The sequence below is a fragment of the Eumetopias jubatus genome, unplaced genomic scaffold (assembly GCF_037043125.1).
Source record: "Eumetopias jubatus isolate StellerSeaLion01/CBP00866 unplaced genomic scaffold, mEumJub1_p1.0 scaffold_5, whole genome shotgun sequence".
Taxonomy (NCBI): Eukaryota; Metazoa; Chordata; class Mammalia; order Carnivora; family Otariidae; genus Eumetopias; species Eumetopias jubatus.
The window spans coordinates 103,200,886-103,221,762 of record NW_028274811.1 but is presented as its reverse complement, the minus strand read 5'-3'; the positions used below and the strand labels follow the sequence as shown (position 1 = coordinate 103,221,762).

At 40.4% G+C, this 20,877-nt stretch overlaps 1 protein-coding gene across 3 annotated transcripts in view; it reads right to left on the bottom strand.

Annotated features, from left to right (window-relative positions):
* ATP10B (ATPase phospholipid transporting 10B (putative)) overlaps positions 1–15,007 on the bottom strand; it is a 125,784-nt gene extending 110,777 nt beyond the window's left edge. Inside the window, exons 1-2 of one of the 3 annotated variants that reach the window (XM_028106505.2) lie at positions 14,721–15,007; positions 13,330–13,524 (exon numbers count right to left, since the gene is read on the bottom strand). In XM_028106505.2, the coding sequence (XP_027962306.1) occupies positions 13,330–13,524; positions 14,721–14,995 (470 nt within the window). In that variant the 5' untranslated portion in view covers positions 14,996–15,007. Of the gene's footprint in view, positions 1–8,577; positions 8,964–13,329; positions 13,525–14,720 lie in introns of those variants that run through there. The other 2 variants (XM_088023477.1, XM_088023478.1) reach the window with 2 other exon arrangements.
* Positions 15,008–20,877: the final 5,870 nt, after the last annotated feature.

The following is a 20,877-nucleotide window of genomic DNA, read 5'->3' as shown; positions in this document are numbered from 1 at the left end:
AGAAGTGTTTAATGACTGCACAGCAAATGGCGTTTACTGCTGCTATGATTATCATTGTAGTTGTTATTAGCTTGGAGCAAACAGGGATACCGCTGTGGAGACAGTAGAATAGAGACAGTGTAAGTCTATTTTTATCATCTCATATGAATGGGGTGTTTTTTCTTCCCCCCCCCCCCCCCGGGGGAGGAAACTGGCAAGAGGGTATAGAAGATTTGAAAAGGGACAAAGGGATAAAGGGTTGTGTGGCCTCTGTCCCTGACCTGGCTCTAGGAGATGGAACAGAAGCTAAAGCAGTTACATTAAAGACAGCCTGGGCCTGGGTCATGAGTGCCCCCTGCCTGGCTATTCCTTGCCCTCTGCATCCAGCTGTCAGCTACAGACCAGAGTGAAAGGGCTTCAGGCTTATAGGACTAAGAAAAGTACCAGAAGGGGACAGTGGAGGCCAGAGGAATAGTAGGGTACCTTGATTTCTGCCTTGGCTGGAAATACTGGGGGACACTGTGATATTCCCTCTATCTAAGGATGCTTAGGCATATCTGGGGAGACTTGAAATTAGGGTGGGAGGACATGTCCCAAATCAGCAGTTTGGGGCTAAGTATCCCTGGGGTATGGTATATGTATTAATGTGACCTCACCTAGAGGCCAACGAGGCCTCACACAACCAGTCACATTTGTTATTAAAGTCTTTCTTTATACTGAGAGTCCCAGCTTTGTACTGAAGCTCCAAGGGGTAGTCCACTCCTTGACCTCTTTGTGCACGTGACTGTCACACACAGAAAGCAGAAATGAGCACGGAAAAGCACAAAGCAGTGATGGCCATGGAAACACCATGCTTGAGGACAAGAGACTCACAAGGGCAATCCATCAAGGTCACATTCACAGATTAAGGAGAAGCAGCCTGGAGGTATTGAAGGCATGAGATGTTACCCCAAATGCCCTTCCTCGAGCCTCTGCATATCCAAATGCTACCTTTCACTTCATGGCTGGGCGCTGAACATCAGTGGTGCACCACTCTTTGCCCCATTTCCTGATATAGTGTGGTCTTATTTCCTAACTGATGTATCTTTTACTTTCAACAATGTAATAAGCTTGTGGAGAGCTAGGATGACCCCTGAGCCTTATATTTCTGTTCCTACATAGGGTCTGGTGGGGATCACTGGCATATGGGGAAGTGTTTGGTAAATATTTAGTAACTGATTCTGTGTAGATTTGTCTTGAACATGAGGCAGCAGAAGGGAAGCTTTTCCTAACCTTTAGCCATTTTAACATCCAATCTATCTCTTTTGGTTATGGACTCACCAGAGGAGACTTCTGATAATATACAACACAACACAACACAACACAATATGCTTATCTACCTTCAGTCCAGCACTTAAGCTACATTACTATTTAGCTGCCTAATAATGAAACAACTTTTATTATTACCATTATCTCCATTTCATAGATGAGAAAGCAGGCCCAGAAAGGTTATCTAACTCGCCTAAGGTGACATTGGTGTGTCTACCAGGACATGTAAGTGACAGCCATGGGAGCTTCGTGGCTTGATGTGGTCTCTTGGTTCTGTTTGGGAGTGAGGTATGAAGCAGATGAAGCCTCAGAAGCTGGTGACCTAAACAACTGGAGCTGGGTTGACAATAGGAGCCTCACCTTTTAGAATTGTGAGCTCCTTAACAGAGGCTATAAATCCTCACCTGCCAAAATATAAATCATGCCTGTTGACATGAGGGCAGAGCTTCAGAGACACCTGGGTTCTTGTTTTATGACTCCTCCATCCATTGAGTTTTGGAGAAGACCTAATGAATTCCATCCTGAAACGACAAGTTGAATTGGCCCAAATAGTTTATGGCCTTCTGTGAGCTCCGGGGAGGCAGTGGGAATAGGGTGGGTGCTTGTAAAATTGACGCTTCAGAGCAGAGCCTAGTTTGCTGATGCCAAATGCAGAGCAAAGATGTGTGGGATGGACGCAATGGGCTGCTGATCTGTAAACTCCTGCCAGGGGTGCTTTTCATGGTCATGCTTCAGATGACACTAGATGTTTCTCTGTTGTCTGCATTTTTCAGATTCTTCCCTTAGGCCCATTTTGTTACATTCAAGAGCTTGGAGTTCAAGTTCTTTATCTAAAGAGTTTGTATTCTCTCATGTGGTTTCAAATGGCAGCCAGTGGCATTTCTTCCTTAATCCTCTTGGGCCAAGCTCCTGGTAACTCTTGGCTATCAAGATTAGAGAACTCTCTTCAGCAATATTTTAGCTAACATTTTCTGAATGCTACTGAATGTCAGGCACTATGCTAAGCATTTTACATACATTCTCTCATTTAGTACCCACAACAACCTGGGGAGATAGTTTTAGAGTGAAGGTGTGTTTATGTGTCTTGATGTTAGAATAACCCTGGCAAAGCCTGAATTCTGTCTTATCAACCATCTCATCTCCTTTGGGTTTCTCCAAGAGCTGTTATTTAGAGGAAATAATAGTGAAATAGGTCCCAAACAGCTGCCTTATTAATAGCTACACAAATAAGATATTCTAATGCATTGCTCTATGTTAGAAGTTGGGTTGGACAAAGTGCCCTCGGCTCTGGGCTAATTGAGGCCATCTGGATCCTTTGCCTGAATATAAGTGTTGGTGTGGGTGTGGTCAGGTACGCTGTGAAAAGGGAGGAGAGGGAAAGGGGGCTAGGTTCCAGAGGGGTTTCTTAATTTCAGGTTTCAAATTCTGCCACAGAGAATAGAAATGAGAGAGCAGAGCCTTGTTTTTCAATACTAAAATAAGTGATTCCTCCCTTGCATGTGTGGACAGTGTAGCATGAAAGTTAAAGACTCAGGCTGGGCCTGGCAGTGAAAAAATTAGAGTTGAAGTCACTGGAAATTAAGAAAACAATTACTTAGTACTACTTATGGTGCAGACAGGGAGTTAAACTTTAAACATCTTTATAAACTATAAACTATAAAACTATATAAACTTTATAAACTATAAACTATAAAACTATAAACATCTTTATAAAGATGATCTCATTCCATCCACAGGACCCTAAGAATTAGGGGCTAGTACTGTTCCCACTTTACAGAGGTTGCAAGGAAGGCTCAAGTGATTGAGTCACTACATATAGTCCCAGCTGTAGTGGAGTGGCAGTTCTGGGACAATCCTATAGGTCTGATGCCAAAGTCCTTGATGCCAAGCATCCAGTAAGAGGTCACATTTTAAATGCCATTGTTGAGACTCATTTTTCAACCTCCTTTGGCACACATTGTACAGTCGTTTCTATAGCTCTATTCTTTTCAAACCCTCTTGCATGTCAACTGTGCGTCTTTTCACAAAATATACCGTAGAGATTATGATCACTATTTAAAGATGAGGCAATTGGGGCCCCAACTGCTTTAGTGGCTTCACTGGTGTCCTACTGGTAGCGGCAGACCCAGATCAGGACTTCTGGTTTCTGCATTCTCAGGCTTTCCAATGAGGGCTCTGGCATGAAAGGCGACTGACATACAAATAAAAACAGGTTGCAGGCCAGGCTCCTTTCTTCCCAGGAGAGCCGGCCACTGCTGGGAATTCAGGCCCTCTGTGCTGTGCTGTCAGAAGACTGGCTACTCTCCTGTAGCATCTGTTATAGCAGCCACCTGACTTCCAAGGAAGTATTAGTAAAAGAGCCAGAATTTTAAAATTTCTAATCTGAGCCACTCTTCTAAATTTCTGACATTTCTTGATCTGGTCTTTTGATGCCAGCAGAAGTCACACATACAACCTTTAGTTGACACATGAACAGGCTATGAGCTAAAATGTGTTCCCTCTGCCTGTTTAAATGCTGCTCATATTCTGATGCCTCTTGAAATGTCACCTCTTCAGGGAAGCCCTCCCTGGACCTTGATGTTTTCTGCAGGCAGATGCATCACCTCATCCCCTTAATGACTATGGCCCTTTGTACATAGGCATGGGACACTGTGGCTGTTTACAAGTTCCTTGTGATCACTGGACTGAGAGCCCCTGGGATATACGCAGGGCCACTAGATCTCGAATAAACATTTGGGAACAGATGAGTGCTCAGCTGCTGCTGAGACACTGGAGGGCTTTAGTTTCATTATAATATGGGGACGAACCCCATCACAGATCTCCTCAGTTCACACCCGTGCTTCCTTACTGGATGTTTTCTGAATACCAATAAAAATTTACTAAGCCTACTAATGGAAGGATAGAAATCTCTTGCTGGGTATGGTTCCTAGATTCATTAAACTGAGCCCTGGGAGAAAGCAAGCTAATACAATTCTGAAGCTAATCTCTTCTTGAAGTCATTCCATAAATCTGATTAATGGGTCACCTTTAGACCACAAGCACAGTTGCTATATTAAAAGAAAATGCTCTAACAGGATTGTAATTCTGTTAACAAGGCTTCTGCTGTTTGCAAAAGGAGTCTCTCACAGTATAAACAAGTCTGGGCTGCATGATGCCTGGGATTGGGTTGAGCAAAATTCTAAGGGCCCTAGTATTCAATTACACTCCTGTGTATATGTGTGTACACACACACACACACACACACACACACACACACACACACACACAGGCATCATTTCTCAAATGTGTGAATCTGAGACAAAATGAATAGACCTAGTGCTTGAGCTACAAGCTTTTACGTTGTTCTCAAAAAACAAAAATTGTCCTCTTGGATCTTGTATTCTTTGCCTGACATCCTATCGTGTGCCATTGATATTTGGCAAAAGGAAATGTCCTTCAGCATCCATCAATTAAGGTAATAAAGTGACACTTATCTGGAATTTCCTAGCTTCCTATTCTGGGGTCTTTGATAGAATCAATCCACTTCAGAGTTGGAAGAACCTTACTGATACATAGTACAGAATATCCCCAAGAGTATATGCTCCTGTTAATATGTGCAAAGCCATTTACAAAAAGTCTAGGCTCAAAAATATTTTAAGATGATGGTATTGAGTACACAGAGGTGGCCTCTCCAATATCTGTTCCCCCTTCTCTTAGAAACTACCTTTATTATTATTATTATTTTTTACATTGGGTTTTACATCTTGTCTGGCTAGCACATATACTTTCAGGGAAATTGTCTTCATGCTAAACTGTGGTCCAGTTAAATTTAGTTCGCATAATCCCATCTCCTGCTCACAGAGATTGGTTCAGGGATGGGCATGTGACCCATCAGGGTCACTGAGGTGTGAGAAGGGTCTGGAAAGTAAGCTTCCTTGACCTTGCAAGAATGCTCCCAGAAGTGCCTTTCTTTTTCCCTTTGTGAGTTACCACATGTAGATAGGAAGGCTAGAGCTGCTGCAGCCATTTCACTGCCATGAGGGAAGTCTGCCTGGGACCAAGATGATTCAGAGGAGACTGAATGAAGAGTACAGCTAAGCGCTAGATCTAGAATGCAGACTGAACTATACCTGATCACCTGCCCACCGCAGAACATTTGCAGTGACTTAAACCAACAAGTCTGTTTGTTGTTTAAATTTGAGTTGGTTTCTGCTCTTTACGGCAGAGAGTATTTCAGCAGACAAACTGAGTTAAACAAAATTGGACAGGTTACTTAGGGAGGGTCCTCCTAGGACTTTTATTATGTTGATGTGCATTGTTAGATTCAAGGGAAACATCAAGTATGTCCTATTTCTCAAATTTTTTTGGTTGTAGATTCTGTTCTTTCAGAGCCCATTTTACAGGACAAGATCTAGTCTGACTCCCAAGTCTTACAAAAGTAGAAACTGAGATCCAGAGATTTAAATGACTTTTCTAAACTCTTATTAGTAGTCAGTCACAGATCTGGGCCTTAAGTTTAGACCTACTGAATACCAGGCCTGCATTCTCACTTCAAAGTCACAACCCATCCCTGCCCAAAGACGTTAAGAGGTTCTCTCACTGAAGATGAATCTCAAAAGAAGAATGTAATTATTATTTTGCAGAGACTCCAGATTCCTAGGACTAGATGCTAAAGCCAAGTTTGCAAATTAGGGGCTCACAGGCAAAATAAGAACTTCAGGCCAAACAAAATAGGCATGAAGTATTTGAAAAAGTTGTATTAGATTATTTCATTTAAATATCAGGTTATTTAAAATAAAAATATTAACTTCTAAGTTCCTTTAATAAAATTCAGAAAATCTGGCAATACTAGATCTATATTTCCACATGGTGGCCAGCTCTGCTTCCTGATATGAGAACATGGGTCTCCCTGTTTGCCACAGTGCTTACCATTCCCTAGCTCATCCTAGCACTGATGTTGAAGATCAGTTCCCACTTATTAGTACACAGATAATATTGCTTTTCTTTTTGTATCTTTTCTTTTTGTATTAGTCTGTTTCAATCATTCAATTTCTTGCCTGGCCCTGTAGTCAATTATTTTGCTATATTGAAGAAGGTAAAATTCACCAAACTGAGATGTTAATATATGTTAGAATAAATCTCCAAGGTTAAATAAGTTTGGAACAACACTGAGTTAAGGATGGGCAGATTTCTTTACTGTGTCTCTTTTCTTAGTTCCCTCATGGAACATGGGTTTGGAGGGCCAATATATTATTTTTTGATCATGAATGTCTTTTTTTCAGGGACCATCTCTTTGTCACTATTATTCCACTGAATACACTTTGGGAAATACTGCTACTATAAAACCTCTCATGTCCCTCGCTGCCAGTGAACCTGTGGACCAAGGTCTCTTTGTGCTAGGATTGCTGTCACCTCAGTTTTTCGCTGTTCCCTGGAAGCTATTTTGAGAAGAGAACAACAGCCTGGCCTATGTCAGACCAGCTCCCAGCCCAGGTCAGTCTAGGGTCTGATCAACACTGAGATTATCCCCAAGAACAGGCCCATGATTCTAGGAGGCTTAGGGCAGAGGGTTTCTGGCAGATCAGCGAGAATAGGATCAGGCTAATTGAGGTCCACACTCATTCTTCCCTAAAGAACCAGTTTCCTGGCTCACCACTGTGTGTCTTCTCTGAGAAAAACAACAAAGGAGAAAAGTAGCAAACAAAGAGTGATGGGGTGGATTGGTTGACAGTCTCTTCAAAGAAAGGCAACCTGACAATTATTTTCCCTCTCTTTATAGTTTTATTATTCAAAGGCGAGGAATGACTAAATCTCATCTCTAGGTGTTCAGTGTGCTAACAACAATCCAGACAATTAGATTTAGCTGAACACACACACACACACACACGCGCGCGCGCGCACGCTTCAGATGAACTTTTTAGACATGCAACAGTGGCCCTGCAAGCACAGAGAACAGAAGCACATCTGATGCTGAGTGAGGGCATTGAGTTTTTTGTAGAGGTGCCCTGGAGATAAATGAGTCCTGTGTATTCAATGGTCTCTAATAAACCCTTCCATCAGCCAGCTCCAAGTTGGTCACCCTCCATGTCCCTGGGGAAGATAACACCTCCTTTGAAGGAAGCCCCTAAATGGCTGCAGTGCACACCTTGAAGCCAGCCCCTCTCATTCTAAGAGTGACCAGAGGGACTGCAGAACATCCGCTGAGTTGGGGTTGATAAAGTCAGAGGGATGGTGTTCCTTGAAAGAGATGGACATTTCCTTATCTGCCAAGAAGTCAAGCCTTCCCCTGCTAGGGACTCAATCATCAAAGGCTTCGGATTGCTAGCCCAGAAAGCGCTCGGTCAGGGCAGTTGCTCTGTAAGCCCAGACTTGACTCCATTGCTTCTTTGCTGGCTACATGTGCAGTCATAAAGTTAAGACCTACAGTAACTCTTATCTTTTTCTCTTTCACTAGAGAAGGATATGGATATGGCTGACCAAGAGAATGTCCTTTCCCTAACAACCCTCAATGGAACCTTTGTAAAACAACAGCATGTCTAAAATTACTTTAAATAATGTGGCAAGACAGGTGGTTCACTGTTTTTGCTTTTGTTGGGACAACATCAAAGAGAAATGTTAAGGAAAGCCTTGATGATGGAGCTAACATGAGTTTTACGTTTGAAAAATAAAGCAACTGCAGCTTGCGTATTGAGCATTTATTATATATCTCCTGAGAAACAGTGATGCCTCTTCTGTCCAAAGGTCTCCAAATATGCTCCAGTGTGCTCATAGTCACACTGGACTAACAGTGGATGAGAATTTATGCAAAATTCTTAATGTTAAACACATTTGAAACACCAAAGAAAATGCCACATAATAAAGACCTCAATTTTAATAAACAGTGGATTCAAGGGGTGCCTGGGTGGCTCAGTCTGTTAAGTGCGTGACTCTCGTTTTTGGCTCAGGTCATGATCTCAGGGTTGGGAGATCAGCCCTGCCTTGGGCTCTGTGCCCAGTGCCGAATCTGCTTGTCCCTCTCCCTCCCCCTGCTTGCACTCTTTCTCTTTCTCTCTCTCAAATAAATAAATAAATAAACAAATAAATAAATAAATCCTTTAAAAAAATAAACAACAGATTCAAGCCTTTTTTTTTTTTAAATCTGGTTTTTTGTTTTAGATCATAATTCTGACTGTGGAGAATTAAACAGCTTCACTGAAATAAAATAATTCTATCTCCCTAATCCATCTCCTCTATAAACAGTAGCAGTAGTGGCAACAGCCACAGAAAGATCAGAGCTAGGCCCACAAGATTCCCCAGTGGGTTTTGTTTTACCTGCTATAGACGATACACTCTTGGTTATTGATCACTTTATCAGATTTGTACCTCCGGAGGTCTTCCCAAGCATCCTTGATGGCAGTGACCGCCAGAATGATACAGATAGGTATCATGCTCACCTCAGGCTGGAAAGCATTGACCACGGGGACAAAATTCAGAACCACAATGCCCAGAAAATAGAGATTGGCAAAGCGGTGTAGCTGCTCAAAGATGTTCTTGGGTATGAAGGACAACACAGTGTACTTGCTGGTCTTAATTTGATTTCCACAATAATGCCTGTTGGGATTCTCTTTGTAGGACCGTCCTTCAGAGGGCAGGTTGGAGACTACCACTCGTTTCTTGTCTTCTTTCCTTTTCCACCTTTTCTTCCCTTCCTTTCTCATCTCTGCTCAATCCGTCTCTTTAATTCTCATAGCACGGCACATGAGTTCCCCGTAAAAGAGTATTTTCCCTAATCAGTTCCATTGTTGAGCTGCCAGTGAGTCATGTCCCTGACATCTTTTACTTGCCTTTGCTGCTGGAAATTTTTCTCTCTTCTTTCAAAAGGAAAATTAAAAATAAAAAGCTGGTTTACAAACACCAGGTGAGAAATGACAAGGAAAAAGCTTGCAGAGAACAGGTGTACACCTGCCAGGCCACTTCCTTCTACCTGTTGAGACTCCTCCTGTTGGAATACCGACGTCACCCACGGGGATCTTCCTTTTCCACTCAGGCAGCCAAGAACAGGTGTGCCAACTCTAGGTCCTAAAACCTACTGGTTAAGTTTTAAAAACAAGAAGCCTCAGATGCTTCAATGAAATAGAAACCAAAAGAACAGTAGAACAGAGCAACGAAACTAGGAGGTGGTTCTTTGAAAAAATTAACAAGATTGATAAACCCCTGGCCAGACTTTTCAAAAAGAAAAGAGAAATGCCCCAAATCAACAAAATCATGAATGAAAGAGGAGAGATCACAACCAACACCAAAGAAATACAAACAATTATAAGAACATATTATGAGCAACTCTATGCCAGCAAATTAGATAATCTGGAAGAAATGGATGCATTCCTAGAGATGTATCAACTACCAAAACTGAACCAGGAAGAAATAGAAAACCTGAACAGACCTATAACCACTAAGGAAATTGAAGCAGTCATCAAAAATCTCCCAACAAACAAAAGCCCTGGGCCAGATGGCTTCCCAGGGGAATTCTACCAAACATTTCAAGAAGAATTAATATCTATTCTCCTGAAACTGTTCCAAAAAATAGAAATGGAAGGAAAACTTCTAAACTCATTTTATGAGGCCACCGTTACCTTGACACCCACCCAGACAAAGACCCCATCAAAAAGGAGAATTACAGACCAATATCCTTGATGAACATGGATGCAAAAATTCTCACCAAAATCCTAGCCAATGGGATCCAACAGTACATTAAAAGGATTATTCACCACGACCAAGTGGGATTTATCCCTGGGCTGCAAGGTTGGTTCAACATCTGCAAATCAATCAACGTGATACAATACATTAACAAAAGAAAGAACAAGAATCATATGATCCTCTCAACAGATGCAGAGAAAGCATTTGACAAAGTACAGCATCCTTTCTTGATCAAAACTCTCAGAGTATAGGGATAGAGGGTACATACCTCAATATCATAAAAGCCATCTATGAAAAACCTACAGCAAATATCATTCTCAATGGGGAAAAACTGAGAGCTTTCCCCCTAAGGCCAGGAACGCGGCAGGGATGTCCACTATCACCACTGCTATTCAACATAGTATTAGAAGTCCTAGCCACAGCAATCAGACAACAAAAAGAAATCAAAGGCATCCAAATCGGCAAGGAGGAAGTCAAACTCTCACTCTTTGCAGATGATATGATACTTTATGTGGAAAATCCAAAAGACTCCACCCCAAAACTGCTAGAACTCATACAGGAATTCAGTAAAGTGGCAGGATATAAAATCAATGCACAGAAATCAGTGGCATTCCTATACACCAATAACATGAGAGAAGAGAGACAAATCAAGGAGTCGATCCCATTTACAATTGCACCCAAAACCATAAGATACCTAGGAATAAATTTAACCAAAGAGGCAAAGGATCTGTACTCAGAAAACTATAAAATACTCATGAAAGAAATTGAAGAAGACACAAAGAAATGGAAAAACGTTCCATGCTCATGGATTGGAAGAACAAACATTGTGAAGATGTCAATGCTACCTAGAGCAATTTACACATTCAATGCAATCCCCATCAAAATACCATCCACTTTTTTCAAAGAAATGGAACAAATAATCCTAAAATTTGTATGAAACCAAAAAAGACCCCGAATAGCCAGAGGAATGTTGAAAAAGAAAAGCAAAGCTGGTGGCATCACAATTCCGGACTTTCAGCTCTATTACAAAGCTGTCATCATCAAGACAGTATGGTACTGGCCCAAAAACAGACACATAGATCAATGGAACAGAATAGAGAGCCCAGAAATGGACCCTCAACTCTATGGTCAACTCATCTTTGACAAAGCAGGAAAGAATGTCCAATGGAAAAAAGACAGTCTCTTCAACAAATGGTGTTGGGAAAATTGGACAGCCACCTGCAGAAGAATGAAACTGGACCATTTCCTTACACCACACACAAAAATAGACTCAAAATAGTTGAAAGACCCAAATGGGAGACAGGAGTCCATCAAAATCCTAAAGGAGAACACAGGCAGCAACCTCTTCGACCTCAGCCACAGCAACTTCTTCCTAGAAACATCGCCAAAGGCAAGGGAAGCAAGGGCAAAAATGAACTATTGGCGGGTGCCTGGGTGGCTCATTTGGTTAAATGGCTGCCTTCGGCTCAGGTCATGATCCTGGAGTCCCGGGATTGAGTCCCGCATCAGGCTTCCTGCTCAGCGAGGAACCTGCTTCTCCCTCTGGCCCTACCCCCTCTCATGTGCTCTCTCTCTCTCTCTCTCATTCTCACTCTCTCAAAATAAACAAATAAATCTTTAAAAAAACCAACTATTGGGATTTCATCAAGATAAAAAGCTTTTGCACAGCAAAGGAAACAGTCTACAAAACCAAAAGACAACCGACAGAATGGGAGAAAATATTTGCAAATGATAAAGGGCTAGTATCCAAAATCTATAAAGAACTTATCAAACTCAACACCCAAAGAACAAATAATCCAATCAAGAAATGGGCAGAAGACATGAACAGACATTTTTCCAAAGAAGACATCCAAATGGCCAAAAGACACATGAAAAAGTGCTCAACATCGCTCGGCATCAGGGAAATCTAAATCAAAACCTCAATGAGATACCACCTCACACCCGTCAGAATGGCTAAAATTAACAAGTCAGGAAACGACAGATGTTGGCGGGGATGTGGAGAAAGGGGAACCCTCCTACACTGTTGGTGGGAATGCAAGCTGGTGCAACCACCCTGGAAAACAGTATGGAGGTTCCTCAAAAAGTTGAAATTAGAGCTACCATCCGATCCAGCAATTGCACTACTGGGTATTTACCACAAAGATACAAATGTAGGGATCTGAAGGGGTATGTGCACCCCGATGTTTATAGCAGCAATGTCCACAATAGCCAAACTGTGGAAAGAGCCAAGATGTCCGTCGACAGATGAATGGATAAAGAAGAAGTGGTATATATACACAATGGAATATTATGCAGCCATCAAAAGGAATGAGATCTTGCCACTTGCAACGATGTGGATGGAACTGGAGGGTGTTATGCTGAGTGAAATAAGTCAATCAGAGAAAGACATGTATCATATGACCTCACTGATATGAGGAATTCTTAATCTCAGGAAACAAACTGAGGGTTGCTGGAGGGGTGGGAGGGTGGGAGGCATGGGGTGGCTGGGTGATAGACATTGGGGAGGGTATGTCCTATGGTGAGCGCTGTGCATTGTGCAAGACTGTTGAATCACAGATCTGTACCTCTGAAACAAATAATGCAATATATGTTAAGAAAAAAAAAGAAGATAGCAGGAGGGGAAGAATGAAGGGGGGGGAATTGGAGGGGGAGATGAACCATGAGAGATGATGGACTCTGAAAAACAAACTGAGGGTTCTAGAGAGGAGGGGGTGGGGGGATGGGCTAGCCTGGTGATGGGTATTAAAGAGGGCACGTTCTGCGTGGAGCACTGGGTATTATGCACAAACAGTGAATCATGGAACACTACATCAAAAACTAATGATATAATGTATGGTGATTAACATAACAATAAAAAATTTAAAGAGAAAAAAAAGAAGCCTCAGATGCTTTAAAAGTGTTACACATTTTCTTGTTTGGGAGACACTGCCTGTCAGTCTCCAAAGAGCTGCTCTTAAACTTGGTATCCCAAGATGATCCAGTCAATTCTAGACATCAATTCTTGAGGTTTCAACCCTACTCTTAATAATGGAATATTCTTGTATTTAATAATTTGAGTGTTTACACATGTTAAATTAAGGTATCTAAATCTCAGCACTACTGACATCATTTGTTGTGGAGGGCTACCCTGTATATTGTAAGATGTTTAGCATCATCTTTCTGCTTTATCTACTACATGCCATTGGCAAATTCCTTCCCTATATGGCAGCCAAAAATGTCTCCAGGCATTGTCAAATGTTCCCTGCTGGGAAAAACTGCCCTGGTTGAGAATCACTGAATTAAGTGAACTTAAGAAAATAAAATGTGAGAAGAGAGACCAATCCTTTGAAATGCAGATGAGTTTGCATATCCTATTGGCAAGAAAGCAAACAGAAGAATTATTTCTCTTACCTTTCATATATCCAGATGTTGGAGCAGTTGATCTCTCTATCAAAACGATGTCTCTTGAAGTCCTCCATGCCATCCTTGACCATGATGATGAACAGCACAATGGCCAATGGTAACATGGTGATTTCTCTGTGGAAAACTTCCATGGAGGGCATCCAGTTCAGAATCACCAGGAACAGGAAATAGAGGTTAGCCCACCTGGAAGGAGCAAGCGAAGTGTGAGTGAAAACCATGGAGAGGAAAATATACTTTCCACACTATTTCTTCCCTATTGTTGGCCCTTACTAACTAAAATGACATTCTCTTTCAGTGTCACCTGGAATTATGGTAAGTGCTTTGAAGCCAAATCCCAGATATATTCAAACTCAAATTGTTCACTAGTTGTGTGACCTTCTGGAGCTTGTTTCAACATGTATAAAATTGGAATAGTACTAACTACTTTAAAGAGCTCATATAAATATTACAAAGGATAATATTTGTTACATACACAGTAGAGGGTTCTCAATCATAATAGTTGCTCAATAAATGATAAGCTTGTAATAGTAATTACAAAATTTAGGATGATATCTATTGATATATTTTGCTTTATAAATAAAAGATGATCTTGCATGTATTATCTTGAAATTATGGCTTACATTTTTAAGTTTTCCAAGTGCATCTTGCTCCTTCTTGCCACTATGCCTTTGCACATGAAGATCTGTTGGCAGGAACATTCCCCTGGCTCCCTTCCTGACTTCTGTTTTTACCCAGTTAATGCATTCTCTTCTTTCAGGTTATACTTCAATTATCACTTCCTCCGGGAAGACTTTTCTGACTTTCTTAACTAGGCCAGATCTCCCTCTTATTCACTCTAAGATCACCATATACCTCTCCTTGGAAGTATCTATCTAAGTTCTAATTTTATATCAATTTATATAATTCTTAAAATTAATGTCTCTTTCACTAGAAAATACAGTCAGGACAATCTCTCTCATTTCTTCCCCTCATGTATCTCTAGCAGCTAATGCATGGCCTAACACAGAGTAGAATCTAATATTTATTGAATGAATGAATGAGCAAATGAATGACAAGTTTTTTCAAGGTTTATGCATTTGGGTATTAAAGGCAATGTGGCCCAGAGGGCAGCATCTTTGTTTCAGAAATACTGGCAAAGGGCGCCTGGGTGGCTCAGATGGTTAAGCGTCTGCCTTCGGCTCAGGTCATGATCCCAGGGTCCTGGGATCGAGTCCCGCATCGGGCTCCCTGTTCCTTGGGAGCCTGCTTCTCCCTCTGCCCCTCTCTCTCTCTCTGTCTGTCTCTCATGAATAAATAAATAAAATCTTTAAAAAAAAAAAAAAGAAATACTGGCAAATACTTGGTTAAAGCACATATTACTTGGCCAAGAAGTTGTGTACCTATGAAACTGCTCAAAGAGATTCTGAGGCAAGAAGGTGAGGAAGGTATATTTGGTCGTGCAGATTCTGTTGCTGGAGTATCTCCAGGAGACCTCGGCCCAATCTTGGTGGCACATGCTGTTGTTGGGGAACACGACCCGCTGCTGTGTCAGGTTGTAGCTTTGCCTCCTTTTATCTTGGGACAACAGTGGTGTGGCTTCTGATGGAGACTGGGGGAGGCCATCTCTGACTCGCCACTGCCACCGCTGCCAAGATGAGTCCACTGAGAAGGTCATTTCTGGCAGCAAGCTACGGTCTGAAAACAGACACAGGAAGTTGCCATGGTCAGAAGAAAATATGTGGTATACTGACTCACCCACTTGTCCACCTATCCATTCAAGGTAGATTCTGGGATACAATGTGAGCCAAATAGGTTCAATCCCCATAAACCATATGTTCAAGAGTGAGAGACATAAAGCAAATAATCATATAAATAATATACAACTAGCACCCTGATAAGTACCATGAGAGGGTTTAAGATCCGGGGAGCGTGCTGATGACCTTGTTAGGCTTATCAGGAAAAGTATGGCCCTGTGGGCTATGACCCCCAGAGGTCAGAATGCTCTCTGTGGCTTGTTCCTAAAACTGAGCGGTCCCTTCACCTTCACAGTCTTCAGTGTCCTCTCTGTAATATGAGGAAAACTCGTCTTATTCTTTTTTCACAAGCTTTTTGTAAGGAATAAATTACATAGTACATAAAAGTATGCTGAGCCGTATCGTAAAGGGGAAGGTATTCTTTAGCTCTAAAATTTTCTGGTACTGATATTTTGGAGAACCTTGTTTGTGGTCAGAACCTCAAATGAGAGTAATAGGTGGGACGGAGAAGACAATTTCTTTCCTAGGAAACTTTGGCTTGAGGTGACTGGGGCTGTACAGAATGTCATTTTGTTTCCTTTCCTTCCTCTCCAACTCCATTTGGTGGTTTCTGAAACTGAGCACTTTTTCAGATGATCCTCCTAGATGGGGGACAAATACTGCTTTATCTAGGATATTCCAGTTCCTGAGCTCTTTTAATGGAACCTGTAAGCAAGCCATCAAGTTTCCCTCTGGCCATTCTTACATGTATGAAGAGAGGTTAATAAATAATAAATAAAATATATATTTTATTTATTAAATAAAATGAGGATATCCTGAAGGATATTATTCAAAGACATCTTTTGTGAGAAGTTATATATAATGGTGCTTCTCACTTAGGCTCACAGGATGATTTTCTTTTGAATAAATGGACAAATGAACATCAGTTATTATTAATCTTACAATGAGCAACCTCACCTGTCATTGAAAATATGATTCTTTAAAGGAAAAAAAGTTCCATTTCTAGTTTAAATGGTAATATTTTACCTTCCTGATGCCCATATGATCTGACCCTTATCATAATTCTCCTCATGAGTTTAATCAATCCAAGTGATTTTCAATCCAGAAGAGCTCTTCAGAGTCTTAAGTGAGCCCTTATAGCAAGCATGAAAAAAACAAATGCAATTATAATGCCTATCATAATGTGACCAAAAGCAATATTATGACATATGGTAAGCCAGAAATAATATTGTATATCTTCTTTCTCGTTATAAAAAAATATCCCTTTCATGAATTTTTTTATTATTGTAAAAGAAAAGGAAATGAAAAGATAATTCATGAATAGAGTTGAAAATGCAAACGAGAAATCTTGCCATGGCTAACGCCATACATATCAGACTTCTCTCAATTTTAGGTAATAAGGGCTTCAAAAAGGAAGACTGGATTGATACGGGAGATGCAGGTATTTTAGGTGGGGTGCTTTAAAAAGTTCATTTTTTGTATCATATTCTTTGCTTCTCTTTATTCACACTGTAAAGTAAGCTTTCTTAAAAATAAAGCAGATGTAAAATGGATGCCAAACAAGTAGACTTAAGTTTGATGAAGAACTGAGTATTTCCATAGTTTCCAAGTATCTTTCCCCAAAATTATTAATTACAATGGTAAAAAAAGAATCACTGTAGTAAAGAAACATGGCAGGCACCACTTAACCCAAGAGATTAAAGCAAAATCACCAATATGGTATAACCAGGCATTCTGTGCCTCCTGTTATGATGTACCAAGGACATGGCATCATTTCTACGGTAGTCACAAGGAAACATTGAGAAACCTCAAGCTGGGGATTATTTTACAAAATAAATAGCTTATGTTAAAGGTATTAAATGTCAAAGGTCAAAGAAAGGCAGAGGAACTATTTCTGATTAAAACGGACTAAAAAGATATGGTAAGTAAATGTAATGTGTGATCCTGGGTTGGATCCTGGCCTGGGGGAGATAAAATAGGTATAAAGGACATAAATGGACAAGCCATAAAATTTAAAAATGATTTGAAGATTAGTAATAGTATTTTATAATGTCAAATTTCCCTATTATAATAATTATATTGTGCTTATATAAGAAAATGTTCTTGTCCTAGGAAATTCATCCTAAAGTAGTTATGGGTAAAGGGGCAAGATGTTTTAATAGTTCAGAAAATAATGTCCATGTTTGTATATGTGTGTGTATACATAATACATATACACACTTAGCTAAGTAGGAAGGTTGTGCAGGAATGTTCCAGGTAGAAGAACTGGTTCTAGGAACAAAGTTCATAGGATTGCTCTGTACAGCACAAGAAGTGAGGGAGAAAAAGAGCAAAAGCTGAGGCTGGAGGGACAGGCAAGGCCAGATGGCTTGTTAAGGCTGTTACGATGAGAGTAGAATGGAGTCCTGAAGAGTTTTAGGCAGGGAAACCACCTGACCCGAGATGTGAATCCCAGGCTTTGTTCTGGCAGAAGCATAGTAGAATGGGCTAGGTGGAGCCAAGACCGGATAGGAAGGCAGCTCCTTAACCCACTGCTTCCTCTTTCTTCCAAGTAAGCTACTTCTTTCCAAAAGTAGATCAGAAAACAAGGGGGGATTGTGTAATCCTTTTATCTGAGGTGTGGTTTATTACTGCTTGCATAAAGGGAGGGGCATGTCTGAAGCAACTCTACAAGGTCCATCCAGTTATAAAGTCTTTCTCTCCTTCTAATTTTCTGAAATGGCACCTCCCGCGAATAAACTTGAGAAATTTCTGGTTTTGCTAATTCACACTCAGATCCCTCTGGCTTGAGGTAGTAATTCTTTCCAGCACCACTATCATTTTTCCCTGGGCAGAATGTCCTCTAGATGGTAGGGGGGTACATTTCTATTTGGTGAACCATTAGCCTAACATACTGAGTTAATTACAGTTTACTGAGAAATCCTGTTCTTGTTCCCCAATTTTCTCCATCTTGCCTGGCCCACATTCCAATTAACCCCAGGTCTTTCCTTTTTTTATTTTAATGAGCCAAGTAAACCCCATCTTGAGCAAATTCCATTTTCACTGTTAGGGATCAATCAACCAGTCATTCTTCAAATGAAAAAATACTTATTGAACTCTTGTTTTGTACTAAGTAAAACCTACACATCCATCTCTTCTTCTGGAGCTTGCACTCTAGTGGGGCTGACAGAAGCTAAACACACACTCATAGAAATAAATGTAAAGTTGACCCTTGAACAATATGGGTTTGAACCATGTGTGCGCTTATATGTAGATTTTTTTCAATACAGCATAGTACTGTAAATGTATTTTCTCTTATGATTCTTTAAATAATATTTTTTCTCGAGTTTACTTTGTTCTAAGAATACAGTATATATAAGTATCATATGATCTCACTGATTTGAGGAATTTGAGAAACAACACAGAGAATCATAGGGGAAGGGAGGGAAAAATGAAACAAGACAAAACTAGAGAGTGAGACAAACCATAAGAGACTCTTAATCTCAGGAAACAAACTGAGGGTTGCTGGAGTGGAGGGGGGTGGGAGGGATGGGGTGGCTGGGTGGTGGACATTGGGGAGGGTATGTGCTATGGTGAACACTGTGAATTGTGTAAGACTGATGAATCACAGACCTGTACCCCTGAAACAAATACTACGTTATATGTTAATAAAAACATTAAAAAAAGAATACAGTATATAATACATATAACATACAAAATATCTGCTAATTGACTGCTTGTTATCCAAAAGGCTTCCAGTCAACAGTAGGTTATTAGTAGTTATATGTGGATTTTTGACTATGTGGGGTGCCTGTACCCCTAGCCCCCATGCTCTTCAAGGGTCAACTGTATATTCATCAACCATGGTAAGTGTCACAAAGGAGAACAGGGTGCAATGTGATTGCATTACAGAGGGATGTGACCTTGTCCCTGAAGAGGCAGGGTTTTGAGCTGAGATCAGGGGGATGAATGAGAGGTAATTGGATGGGATAAGTGTATGTGTGTAGTGTGTATATGTCTGGAAGTAAGAGAGCATCCTAGGAAGAAGCCACATTTACAAGTGTCCTGTGGCTAGAGCAAATATTGATTTTAAAAATGGAAAGAAAATTCAAGTAAGGCTAGAAAGCAGTAATAAGTGGAGACTGGAGAATTATTTTCCCTTCATGTCCAGTTCTTCAAAAAGTATATCAGTTGGGCAGGACAATGAAGGGGGAAAAAAAAACCCCAAAACAACAACTATAAAATTAAATTTAGTCTACACTTAGATTCTTGATAAGCAGTACCCTATCTTAATATTAGAATTAATTGGAATCTAAGAAAGTTTGGCCTTCAGTTAGCCACAGGGGTTTTTAAAACCCTCTACCCTGAGAGCTATAAAATGTATAAATCTCACAAAATAATTTCTTGTTAGACATCTAGTTAACAAACAATAACCACCTTAGAATAGTCAGGGGTTAGTATGTCCTTAAATCAATCAGTTATATCAGTTTTCCCCAAATTGCAATCATTCTTGAATCACCTTTTCAATTTTTGCCATACCCAACGATCATTTATTTTATTAAATGTAATATATTTTAAGTCAACTCATGTTTTAAAAGCTTAAATATTGACTTTTATACTGATATAACACTGACTATAACTCTGATAAAACATTGATATCTGAAGTTAGGGGTTTGATACACAATTATTTTTCATAGGCACTAACATGGACCTACTTTTATTGAAATAAAAACTCTTGGCCCATTATCACAACATTGTCCTAGACCTTCTATATCTCTCTTTCCTATTCTTGGAACCAGGTTCAGAAACATTACCAATTATAGAGAAAGTGTCAGTCATTTTCATTATTTGATGCTTACCTTCTAATGCAAGAAATACTGCTAACATGTTTTGCAAGTTTTTTGTTTGTTTCCCACAGAAGCGTCAAAACAACAAAGGCAGCAGCAACAAAAGGTTTTTCATCAAGCCTGAATTAAATAAAAAAAAAAAAATCCAGAGAACCTGCATCCTATCCATTTCCCAAATATTCTACTAGATCAAGGAAAAATTTGCAATACAACAAACTTATTACCAACTCCCTATTCATTTTGTTTTTTCCCCACTTACTCTGATAGGATTTTCTCAAGGAAATGGCCACTACTTTTATGTAGTCTTCCACCTCTTTTATCCATACCCATTTTACAGATGGAGGAAAAAAAGGGGAATAGAATGATTACTCTCTGGAAACTCTTCCTCCTCCTTGTCAGAAAAACCTCTATTTATTAGAATTCAAGATGTACTTTTTTTTTATTTTTTCACATTTTAATGTTTTGAACCTAGGATATGTCACATAATTGATATGGTAATATTTTTTTCTTTTTACCCTCACAACATATTATTAAATTGATGGCATTTTAGATTCAGGGAAGTATGTTTAGTTGCAGGCCACAAAACAGAAATCACAGTTTAAAAGCCCTCACTAGGGCTTCCAGTTCCGGAACCTGCCTGGGAAAGTTTGGTAAGGCCTTCTTGGGAAAGGAATGGCCCAAGGGGAGACCTTATTCTTCAGTGGAATTCAGAGAGGCTAGAAGCCTTGAGGAGGGCTGAACATCAGAGCCTTCATTTGGCTTGTACTCAGCTACAGGATTCCACATAAGGCTGCTGTGTGCAATCAGTTCTTGTAAGTACCAGAAAGTGCTCTGTCCTTCCCAATGGGAAGAGCAAGAACTGTGATTGTGCCTCATTCACTGGCTACAAAACGTGTCCTATAATTAGGATGCCAGATGCTGACTTCCTCCAGAGAGAAAGAAATATTGAATAAGAAATGTGTCTGAGGGCGCCTGGG